This window comes from Primulina huaijiensis, unplaced genomic scaffold (assembly GCF_012295235.1).
Source record: "Primulina huaijiensis isolate GDHJ02 unplaced genomic scaffold, ASM1229523v2 scaffold15157, whole genome shotgun sequence".
NCBI lineage: Eukaryota > Viridiplantae > Streptophyta > Magnoliopsida > Lamiales > Gesneriaceae > Primulina > Primulina huaijiensis.
The window spans coordinates 406-13,189 of record NW_027343078.1 but is presented as its reverse complement, the minus strand read 5'-3'; the positions used below and the strand labels follow the sequence as shown (position 1 = coordinate 13,189).

The window sequence follows — 12,784 nt, the reverse complement described above, 5'->3', positions numbered from 1 at the left end:
TCGTATGTTTTAACGCAAAGGCATGTATATTCTTTTATTTTCTGCATCGATCTTGTCATAATAAATATTTGGATGCATATTGGGTGTAAAAATCCGTTTACGTTATGAAAATTTTGAGCAATGATGTTTGAAACGATTTTGGAACAACTTTTAGATCTCAAAAATCGAATCTGCTGTCATTTCAAAACTTGCGAACTTCTGATCTGTTTTCTAGAAAAACTTTCAACATATAAAATGTAGTACTTTTCGATATCTTCGATTTGACAGTAAATTCGTAATTTTCGGACAAGAGTCCAGTGAGTTATGATAATTTTTGTGTGACTGCTCAAACTGTATCAAAAAAATGTATTATTTTGTTTCTCGAGGATTTTGGTTGCAGCCTTCGTTGGAACTAGACGACGCCTGAGCGGTAAGATATTACCGCCCGAGCGCCAGGCCTTTTGGACGGGCACGCTCGAGCAGTAAGAAATTACAGCCCGAGCACCAGGCATTCTGGAAAAAATTAAAAAATAAAAAATGTTTTAGCATGTGCAACAGTAGCCCAAGCGAGATCCAACGAAGCTCTCAACGCTATATAAGTATGTTCGACGTGCACAAGAAAATGTTTTATGTTTTTTAGGTATGCGAATTGTCTTGTGACCAATTATGAACGGGTTTGGAAGCTGGACAACGTGTCCGGGGACCTTTCCATCCCGGTAAAGCATGACCGGATTTTGATCAGGATTGGGAAGCGGTAAAGCATGACTAGGGACCAATCCTCCCGGTAAAGCATGACTGGAGATCTTATGTATGTGGGAGTGGACGTTTGGTCGAAAGGCTGTGATGATCCCTGTCAGCCCAGTACTGTGGTTTAGTCTGATCAGGCGCAATATGTTATGGGCCACTTGCTTTGAAACATATCACAACGCAAAATGATGATGTTTATGCATGTTTAAGTATGTATGATGAAGCACGTTTATGAAAAAGTTTATGAAATGATGGCACGTCTATGTTTATGTAAGTATATTCAGAGTTTAAGTATGTAGTTACTACTTTTAAATGCATGTGATTTTATTATGTATTACTTGCTATTCTCAGTTTATACATGTTGAGTCTTTAGACTCACTAGACCTGATCGATGCATGTGAGGACGAGTTCGAAGATACGAGAGGTGGGGACCAGTGAGTTGTTCGGAGTGTGTGCAGTGCAAACCCGAGAACTGCCTAGTTTATGATAACTTTTACTCTGATTTTTATTTATACAAGATTTTGCTGGCAAACAAGTATTTTCAAATGCTCGTTTTGGATAATGCTTTCACATTATTGATGAATGATATTTTTATTTATGCAATTGAAATATTTTGTAATTGGATTATTTTCAAGAATTTAGTCGATCATTCTATTTAAATTCCGAAAGCAAAGGTTTAATATTTAAATAGGAAAAAATTTTATTTTCCGCAAATTTTTAAGTAGTTTTAAGGTTACAGTTCGTCACAATTATCCTCTAGCTTAGGGGTTTCAAAATGTAACACGATCCGTTAACCCGACACGACCCAACACGAAAAAAATCAGGTTCGGGTTGGGGTTTTTCGGTTTCGGGTTGGGTAGGTTCGGGTTAGTGCCAGGTTAAATGAGTTTCGGATTGGATCGCGGGTTGACCAGAATGGTTTTTTTTTTAAATATTACCTATATTTTCATATATTGTATTTTTGAAAAAAATTTATTTTATATTTATATGATAAATTTTCATCATTTAAAATATATTTTGTATATTTTTTATTTTTTTAACAATTGTTTATTTGATTTAGTAAATATATTTTTAATTTTTTACAATTAAACTTTCAAATTTAATTCGAAAATTTTGTTATTATATGTTTAAATTAATATATTATTATTATGTTTTATTTTTTCGAATTTTTTTAATTAATTTTTTTTATAAATAAATAAAATTCGGGTTAGACGGGTTGATTCGAGTTAGATGGGTTCGTGTTCGGGTTAAGGGTTTTCGGGTTGCTTCGGGTTCGGGTTGAAAAAAAAAAATTCGCGGGTTGCCCTTAAACCTGACCCACTCGACCCGATTGACACCCCTACTCTAGCTTGACTCAGGTCGTGTGCACCTCTAATAAGTAAAGTTATTTCTTACAAACAATTCATTGTAAACAAAAAAAAAAAAAAATACAATTAGAGAAAAAGAAAAAGAAATAAAAGAAGAAAATAATTTATCATTTTCTAATTGATAAAAGTAATTACATAAATATTTATGAGTTATATTACTTTTTTCTTTTCTCGACTGTTATATTCTAATAATATTGTCCACTTTTTGTGTGGGCTCAACCAATGGAATAAGAAGGAAACAAACCTGTACGTATAATTGAATAATCAAATCATCTTCTCAAATTTATCGAGCTTTTTAACCCTCTGCATAGATTGAATGAACAGAACACAGAAAACACCTGCATAACACAAACAAATTTCGAAATATCGTCACCAACGAGATACAAGGAACCGAAAATCATTCCTAACCCAGCACGAAGTTTAGTTATTTTAACAATAGTTGAAATTCAAAGATATGATGATGCACATGGATTCTTTAGCCAAAGTTTATTATATTATTGGTGAAACCCTCATAACAGCCCGGGTATGCATAGTATTTTCTTCATCAGTCGGACATGGGGATGCCCGGGATATTTTCCTCTCGGGCAATCAAGAGTCCGGGCTCTCATGCAAGCTCTCGGGAACTTCTACTCCGGCTACCTTGAAAAGCGTACATCACTCGAGTGCATCAGTATGAGCTACTTTATGCTTTTCAATCATAACTGTCAGAACTACATAGGTTTGGCGTGTCAAAGAAGTCATCAGAAGCAGGGTATGAGCAGCCGTCTTACCATACTTAGCAGGTGGACACTGAAAACAAGATAATCATGAGATTTACTCCTATAAATAGCAGGTATACTTCTCATTTACAAGTTCTGAAATTTTTGCATTTGCAAGCACTCACATATATTGCTCACATTCTTCAACCTGCTGATTTAAGTATCGGAGGGACCACGCTGGACACCTCTCCGGCACTCATTCACGAGTTCCTCTACTTGTTTGCAGGTCACAATTGAAGCCATTATCTTGTCCAAATTTCCTAACCTACAACTATCATTACTATCCGGTGGATTGCCTACGTATTTCCTGTTAGAGTAGATGCCATGTAAGCCAACTGTTGGCTGGGGAATTTATTGACTCAAGTGTAATAAACAATCTTTATTTTAATATAATTTACCTTTTAATGATTTCGTTATATTTTATCTGTATATCCATGCAAGCAGCATAGATAAAGTCCTTAATTATGCTTTAATACAAATGAATCGTAATTCGATGTTGAAACTCATTTGTAAACAATGCATATTCTAAATTCGTTCCTAGTCGATTCAGCCGCCTAAAACAGGGATAAAGGTCGCTTGAGCTCGAGATTAGTATATGTGATGTTGAGTACCGCGTTTCTTGGTAAGGGCATAGAGATGTCCAAACATGCATATGGTAGTCATATGATGATTATACCAAACAATCATCCCTCGAACTTTCCAAGTGGTTATTATTCATCGAGAGGATAAGTCCGTGGTTATAATTGTACATCATTAAGCCTTACGACCTGGGACAACACTTGAGCTCGATACTAGCATCAAGTAACGAGGTTGGGTACAGTTGAGACACATATAGGAGCCAGTGCATTGTAATAGAGGATTCACCGCTCACCTACGGGTGTGGATATCCTATGTGATCTGAAGTAATAATAGTGCATGGAATCTCTGGCCAGAGTATAAGATGTACGTTGGAGAAGGAGTTTTCCAAATAGTACACAAGATGCCACTATTATATGTGTCACATAGTTATCGAATTAATATGCAACTCTCGATTAACCAATGGTTGCAGATTCGATCGGGGTATATGAGATGAAAGGACCGTATAGTACGTTAATCATGATCGACTGGTCCTTGTAGGCACTATCAGTGATACCTAGGGAATCATGGGGCGATGCTACTAGACGCTCTTACCATTATCCGATGGGCGCAATCAGAAATGAGTTCTGACATTCTTGATCAAGGTGTTGATGAAATGAATGGGGCTAACTAGGGTAAGCCCGAATAAGAAAAAAATTTATTCTTAATCACAAGGAGTTGTAAACCCACGGCTAGCGTTATCTCTGAACCATTAAGGGTCACACAAATACTGGATCGTTTGTTCCCGTTAAGAGAACAAATTCAAGGAGTTGAATTTATATTATGATATAATAAATTCAATAAGTTGAATTTATTATAATTAAATTTTGAGAGAATAAATTCGAGGAGTTGAATTTATAAAATTTGAGAATTTAATTTATTAGACTCAAAAGTTGAGTTTATTAAATATTAAATTTTGGAGGTGAAAAATTCAAGGAGTTGAATTTATAATTAAATTCAAGTGTTGAATTTATAAGGATTTAAATTAAATATAATGGGTATATGTCTAATGAGCTTGTAGGAGTACAAGACCAATATACATATTATTATTAAGGTTCTTAATTGGGTTTTAAAATATTAATTAATTAATTGAACTAGTTAGATTAGAATAATTTTCGAAATTGCTAGCCTCCACCTCTTTGGAATTTTCGAAATTACCTTCTCCCAAAACTCTTAATATTTTAATCTTCAACGCAAAATTTCTTCTAATTTTCTAGTGCAAATTAGAAGATGACCAAACCATCTAGTCGTAGACCTGATTAGAAGAATTAACAAAAAAGCTCTTGAAGAAAGTTCGTAGGAATTCATCAAGAGTTATCTCCGCTAAACCCGGAGCTAAACCCGGAATAGTTGGAGCAGTGTGATTAATTCACAAAAGGTATAAAAAAAAGGTATAAATTCTTACGCCCTATGAATGTTTATTATGATAAAATCATACGAGCGCCCAAAACAAAACATATTTGATTGTCAAAATAAAATAAAAATTTTAAAACTTCCGCTGCGTTTGGACGTGTAGAAAATCGAGATCCAACAGTGGTATCATAAAGGTTTTTTCTAAATCGTATAGTTTTGATATTGAATAATTTGTTTCTAACCACACAAGAAAATTTTTAAAAAAATTGTAGCAACATAAAAATATTTTTTTCAAAAAACAAAAAAAAAATTTTGGGGTCTGCCGGAACTGTTCCGGTCAGACCGCGCGCAGGGCTCCGCGCACAGTATGTATGCGCATCGCGGCGCGGCTTGCGGAGCGTCCGCACTGTACGGGCGGCGCTGCGTGCGCCTGTGCGCGCGCAGGGAGTGCCGCCAATGCTCAAAACGTTCAGGCAGCGGGCGGCTGCACGGGATCTTCTTGGGAAGCGTGCTGGATGATGAGCTTGAATTGTTTGGGCCTATGGTACAATTTTCTAATTTTTCAAATTTTTAGTCAAAATTGATATTTTTGAAAATTGATTCAATTTGTATTTTGGAAAACTAAATTTTAGAAAATTAATAATTTTCTTGTAAAATAAATAATTAGAATATGATTTTAATTATTTATGGTAAAAATGAGTTTTTACATGAAATCAATTATTATTGATTTAATTGGAAATTAAATAAAAGTGTTTATTTAATTTATTAAATTCTTTAATAATTGTGGTGGTTAGTAATAATATTATTAGATATTTGGTTTATCAATTAATTAAAATTGTTTAATTAAATTGATGTTAATATTTGATATTAAATACCATGAAGGATGATCGAGCGCCTTGACCAATGTGTTAGGTGTATGTTAAGATATTTTACTGTTTTATTCGTTTTGTTAATACTTGATATTTTTAAAGTGGGCCTGATTTATGGCTCATTCCCACCCCCATGTGTTGTATCCTTTATGTGCCATGGATATTTAAATGTAATCATGAGAAATAGTGAGAGATCAAGACTGGAAGATGGTGGACCCTATGCACAAGATGAAGACATGTAAAATATTGGAAGATCTTGTAATAGTTGCATTTACATCCTTGGATTCACCTATGTTTTGGACCTGGATCCGTGTTTGGATTACATGGATTTAATAGTGTTGGCGATCAATCATCTTTATTTATTTATTGTTGAATGTCATATTATGATATATGCGATATATAGTAGTATGTATGTATGTATATTATTAAATAATATAGTTGTATGAATCTGGCAAACATACAAACTCGTGGCTTGCGTTTTTTAAAATTAAAAATGATGAGACAATTTTAGAAATTAAAATCCCTCATTTTGTTATATCAAACCGTAGAAGGAAAAATTTGCTTTTCATCAATCGTGGTTGCATGTTGATCGCTACCCGCGGACAGTGTCTGGCTCATATTATTGGGGAGGCCTGGACGCCGGAAAGTTATGACTTCCACCGAACATATAATGTGAATTGAGTGGAACTCTCATGACTTCGACTCATATTCTTCGGGGAAATCATGGCGACCGTCCACTACAATTCAATATTGATGGGTCGGTTTGACTAACGAACATAAACGACGTCATATTATTGAGTCCTTATTAAACGTGAGGCAAAACACACGGAGGTTGCATAGGGATGCAATTGGATTATACCTTTTAGAAATTATAATTGGCTGATATTATTCGAGATTAAAATTGGCTAATTGAACTCTACGTGCCCACTAAGGGAATATGATTTTCCTTTTTCATCAGAGGGTGGTGGACACAAGCAATATGATTTCCCTTTTTCCATATACGTCAGCCATTGGTAGTATCATATATGGTATGATATCGACACGTCCTGATGTTGCCTACGCTCTAAGTGTTACAAGCAGATATCATGCGAACCCTGGTCCAATGCATTGGAAGGCCGTGAAAGATATTCTTAAGTACTTGAGAAGAACTAAGAACTTGTTCATGGTCTATGGGGGTAGAGAATTGATATTGGAAGGCTACACTGATTCTAGCTTCCAATGTGACGTAGATGATTCGAAATCGACCTCTGGTTTTGTATTCATGCTTAATGCTGCGGCTGTCTCTTGGAAGAGTTCCAAGCAAGACACCTTTGCGGATTCCACTACTAAAGCTGAATACGTTGCTGCATCAGCTGCAGCCAAAGAGGCAGTTTGGATGAGGAATTTTGTCCAAGAGTTGGGCGTCATTCCTAATGGAGTTGGTCCAATCTCGGTGTACTACGACAACACTGGTGCCGTTGCGCAAGCAAAGGAACCAAGGTCTCATAAAAAATACAAACATATACTGAGGAAGTTCCACATCATCTGAGAGATTGTGGGAAGAAGAGATATATCAGTTGAAAGAGTCCCCTCTGCAGATAATGTTGCTGATCCACTTACAAAGCTTGCCAGGACCATTGTTTGAAAAGCATCGCGAAGCAATGTGATTAAAGTTTATGGGTAGTTGGCTCTAGGACAAGTGAGAGATTGTTAAAGTAGATGTCCTGTAAGCCAACTGTTGGCTGGAGAAATTATTGACTCAAGTGTAATAAAAAATCTTTATTTTAATATAATTTACCTTTTAATGGTTTCGTTGTACTTTATCTGTATACCCATGCAAGCAGCGTAGATAAAGTCCTTGATTATGCTTTAATACAAATGAATCGTAATTCGATGTTGAAACTCATTTGTAAACAATGCATATTCTAAATTCGTTCCTAGTCGATTCACCCGCCTAAAACAGGGATAAAGGTCGCTTGAGCTCGAGACTAGCATCTGTGATGTTGTGTACTGCGTTTCTTGGTAAGGGCATAGAGATGTTCAAACGTGCAGATGGGTAGTCATATGATGATTATACAGAACAACCCTCCCTCGAACTTTCCAGGTGGTTATTATTCATCAAGAGGATAAGTCTGTTATGATTGTACACCATTAGTCCTTACGACCCGGGAAAACACTGAGGCTCTATATGCTAGGGCTGTGCTTTGACTCGTTTACCGGCTCCAGGAGAGTCATCAAGTGACGAGGTTGGGTACAGTTGCGATACATATAGGAGCCAGTGCATTGTAGTCGGGGATTCACCGCTCACCTACGGGTGTGGATATCCTATGTGATCTGAAGTAATAATAGTGCATAGAATCTCCGGCCAGAGTATGAGATGTACGTTGGAGAAGGAGTTTTCCAAATAGTACACGCGATGCCACTATTATATGTGTCACATAGTTATCGAATTAATATGTAACCTTCGATGAACCAATGGTTGCAGATTCGATCGGGATATATGAGATGAAGGGACCGTACTGTACGTTAATCATGATCGTCTGGTTCTTGTAAGCACTATCAGTGATACCTAGGAGCTCATGGGGCGATGCTACTAGACGCTCTTACCATGATCCGATGGGTGCAATCAGAAATAAGTTATGACATTCTTGATCAAGGTGTTGATGAAAAGAATGGGGCTAACTAGGGTAAGCCCGAATAAGAATAAATGTTATTCTGAATCACAAGGAGTTGTGAACACACGGCTAGCTGTATTCCTGAACCAATGAGGGTCACACAAGTACTAGATTGTTTGTTCTCATTGAGAGAATAAATTCAAGGAGTTGAATTTATATTATGATATAATAAATTCAAAGAGTTGAATTTATTATAATTAAATTTTGAGAGAATAAATCTAAGGAGTTTAATTTATAAAATTTGAGAATTTAATTTATTAGACTCAAAAGTTGAGTTTATTAAATATTAAATTTTGGAGGAGAAAAATTCAAGTAGTTGAATTTATAATTAAATTCAAGTGTTAAATTTATAAGGATTTAAATTAAATTTAATGGGTATATGTATAATGGGCTTGTAGGAGCACAAGACCAATATACATATTATTATTAAGGTTCTTAACTGGGCTTTAAAATATTAATTAATTAATTAAACTAGCTGGACTAGAATAATTAATTGATTAAGCCCATTAAGTAATTAATTTAACTAATAGGCTCTAAGCTTATATACGTATATATATGTATATGTGTGTGTGTGTGTGTATTAGGATTAGAGTTTACACATAACTTGATTCACTTTTTTCGAAATTGCTAGCCTCCACCTCTTTGGAATTTTCGAAATTCCATTTTCCCAAAACTATCAATATTTTGATCTCCAACGCAAAATTTCTTCTAATTTTCTAGTACAAATTAGAAGATAACCAAACCATCTAGTCGTGGACTTGATTAGAAGAATTAACAAAGGAGCTTTTGAAGAAAGTTCGTAGGGATTCATCAAGAGCTATCTCCGCTAAACCCGGAATAGTTGGAGCCGTATGATTAATTCACAAAAGGTATAAATTCTTACGTCTTATGAATGTTTTGATTTTGAAAACCATACGAACGCCCAATCAAATATATTTTGATTGTCAAAATAAAATAAAAATTTTAAAACTTCCGCTACGTTTAGGCATGTAGAAAATCGAGATCCAACATTTCATACTCGATTCACCCGGATCACATCAATTATCTATACTATATTATCAAGATTGAGCGGTCTAGAACCACTAACATAGACACCATGGTCCATCAATTTTTAAATATCCAACATACCCTTATTAGAAAAATTAATTTGCTCAATGATAATCCACAAAATAATTACATACTAAAAATAACAAAACTATCAAAATTTTAAAATACCCAACATACCCTCACTACAACAATTATTATAACTCATGATAATTTACAAAGTAATTACACACTAGAGTAAAAAAAAAAAAATTGCAGTTTTAGAAAATCATTCTAAGTATAAAAAATCATCCCTGAAAATTCTTAATGCCAACATAAATTCTCATAAATTTATATATTAATTGAGTTAAATCGAAAATATATTATAAAGGACGACTGTAAAAAAAAAAATGATAGTTGTTAATCAACATTTTTGCCACCAACTAATTATAACTTCTCAAATGAAAGTTGAACATAAGGAGTAAGATTTTGTAAGAAAAAATTCATGTAAATGATATACACATCAAAACATTATGAAAAGTAAACTGAGAAAATATTTCTGTTAGTAATGTACTTACCTGCACCAAGAAAAGAACCATTCGCAACAAATTGACTGCCTTGACTGCTGAGTGTGATGCCTAGATTTAGGAGGGTACCACCAAAAACTGCGTATATGGTAGCCATCTGTAGGATGTTTGCTTTTCGAGCCGCTCTCTCCGACTGAAAAATGAGGATTTTCAATTTTCTTTCTTTTGTTATGATTAGAATTTTAGACATCATTTAATTTAAAAAGGAAAATGGTGGGAAAAGAACCTCAAGGACTCGGACTCGGAGCTTTAAGTCTCCAGACTCGAGTTGTTTTACAAAATCTTCTATCCGCTGGATTCTATAAGGCATTGAGATTGTGGAAGACCTAGCCTGAACAATGATTAGAACCCCATCAATATTTTGGTGGAAATTTTTCTTGAATATCAAAAAGATAAGAAATATCGAAAAAAGTTTGATCTTTTTGCATGTTTCTGGTTATTGTAGAACGGGCAAGAGAGCAAAAACGAGAATAAGTGAAGTAAAATACATCATCTGCTTGTTTTCTAATCTCTTGCACGAGCTGCGTCCCAGTCCGTTGCTGCTGCTTAAGATCTAATAGCTCCTGCGTGTAAATTGGTTTATTTGAGTGTTTGAACATTAAAAAGTCACATATATTAGAACATTTGCATGAATATAGGACAAACTTGTGCATATGGTGCAGCAATCTTAGCGAAGGAAAACTCAGGATCCAGGTTGTAACCAATGCCTGAAAGGTATACATTAAACTGCTAAAAATCTAATACAGCAAGATATGGGAAATTCAATCATTTTGATTTCTTTCAAGAGAAAAAGATCACCTTCAAGTGTCGAGAAGGCCCTGAGCACAAATGTAAAAGTGGAAGGAAAACGAAAAGGCTGATCAGTTGCTATCGCAAATAAATCCTGCACAAGTAGAAGTTTTTTGACGCGAGTTATGTATTAAAATCACACTATAAACCATATGTTGTTCCCCGATTTCGGCACATAATGCATGGGTTAAAAAAGGTTTTTCAACCAAGAATTCAGTATCTGTGCACCTCACCAATGGCCGACAAAGTTTGCTGCTGATCAGGTCTTTGACTTAACAAATTATCTAAGAAAAATTGTACTGATCTCCTCACCTAAAATCCAAAAAACAAAAAAAAAGTGATAGCTCAGAAACCGTGTTAAGTTGTTCTAAGTCAATCATAAGGTCACAGCTTCCATTCCTTTTTGGTTTTCTTTATTGTCAGAAAAATGAACTATAGAAATGAAATTTAGTGCGGGAAAGAGCGTACTGCGGACAAATCCCCGGTCGGCTGAAGTGCCCCAAGGTCGATCAGACTTTTCATAACCTGAACAAGTACAGCAAGTTTAGCAAACCATTTTAACAAGCCAATATGCAGCGAAATATTTAAAACCTATTCTTGCAGTATAAATTCCTACATATCAAACTATATAGAAGTAAAATTTTAAAAAATCGAACCTTTTTCGCATCCTTTTCATAAACAGCGTAGAAAAGGTCTAATAGTCTCTCCCTCGTAAAACTCTTGATGTCTCCCATCATACCAAAGTCATAATATATGAGAGCTTCGTCCACATCAACGGCAAGATTCCCAGGGTGAGGATCAGCATGAAAGAAACCAGTCTTCAGTACCTGATACGGTTGCATGATTTCGGAATAACAATCAAAAGATAAATAAATGAAAGCTTTATTAAAATTTTTTAATAAATTGATGGTATTGATCTCACCTGAATTAAATAGGCTTCAATAGCATGCGATGAAAGTCGGGATCTACTAAAGCCCCGTGTCGCTATCGTGTCTAGATCATTTATCTTAACTCCTGAACATGGACAAGATTCATAAAGTGTAAAAATAGAAAAACAAACAATGGGCTTAAAAAGAGTCAGAACAAACACAAGAAATGATCAATATTGCCAACAAAGTTCCGGATTCTATAATTATGGGATGGAGAGAGAGACCTGGAACATACTCCAAAGCCAACACTTTTGTTGTTGTATAATCCCAGCAGACCATCTGAAAGAAAGAATAATATCACAATAATGACATCCAAGGTTGCCTAATAAGAGCGTATAGAACTTAAATGAATCACATTTCCCGTCAATAGTAGATTGCACATATTTATCTTATTGGAAGTACATAAACTCTTCGAAATAAAAAATGTCACTAAGGTGTTCTTATTCGTAATTTAGAAAAAACGGGACAACGAAATAGAGATGTGATTGTGAACTTTAAGATTCTGAAATATGCACCATGCGTTTGAAGCGCCAATTGGCTTCCTATTTTATGTGTCTATCAAATGAATCTTGAATTAGTTATTTGAGAGAATACAGCTAGCAGGGAGGAAACATACAGGTACTCGGACCCACTTGATATTACGAAAATCCCGACGGAACTTATCAGCATTCTTTCCTTCATTTATATAATCAATTTCCTCGTACAAGATCCTGAAATTTCCAAAAACATTAAATGAGAGCCAACGAATCTATGCAAAACCAGCAAGCATACAGCAAAAAAGTAATTAAGGAACTTAAAAGCTACTACCATTATTATCAGTCTCTTAAAAAAATCTGCATCAAAAATGATAATAAATAGAAGTAAAGAGAAATTGGATATATCAAATGGAAAACAAGTGCACACCTTGTCGTGTGAATCTAAGGTAGTTTTTGCAAATGATTCATAATCACTTTTTTAAACATTTGCAAACTCTACCTAAATGAGTTTGTTTGTCAACATATAGAACTGGAGTTATATTTTAGCGTAAAAAAATTATGATTTTTTTTAAATGGTATAGTAATGGGAGGCATCCAATATGAAATTGCATTTCGTTAATAATCTAGGACGACCAAAA

The 12,784-nt window shown here is 34.9% G+C and overlaps 1 protein-coding gene across 2 annotated transcripts; it reads right to left on the bottom strand.

Annotated features, from left to right (window-relative positions):
- Window positions 1-2,181: 2,181 nt before the first annotated feature.
- LOC140965844 (protein ACTIVITY OF BC1 COMPLEX KINASE 7, chloroplastic-like) lies at window positions 2,182-12,442 on the bottom strand. 2 transcript variants are annotated; one of them, XM_073426044.1, is made up of 12 exons: window positions 12,287-12,442; window positions 11,895-11,949; window positions 11,664-11,755; window positions 11,398-11,568; window positions 11,210-11,266; window positions 10,970-11,053; window positions 10,751-10,835; window positions 10,598-10,659; window positions 10,441-10,515; window positions 10,179-10,283; window positions 9,944-10,085; window positions 2,182-2,431 (listed from the first exon to the last, which is right to left on the bottom strand). In XM_073426044.1, exons 2-12 carry the CDS (start codon window positions 11,947-11,949, stop codon window positions 2,358-2,360), a joined length of 1,002 nt encoding a protein of 333 aa, XP_073282145.1. In that variant the 5' UTR covers window positions 12,287-12,442; the 3' UTR covers window positions 2,182-2,357. The 2 variants fall into 2 exon arrangements, with proteins under 2 accessions (XP_073282145.1, XP_073282146.1); XM_073426045.1 differs by having other exon boundaries at window positions 12,303-12,436.
- Between the last annotated feature and the right edge of the window lie 342 nt (window positions 12,443-12,784).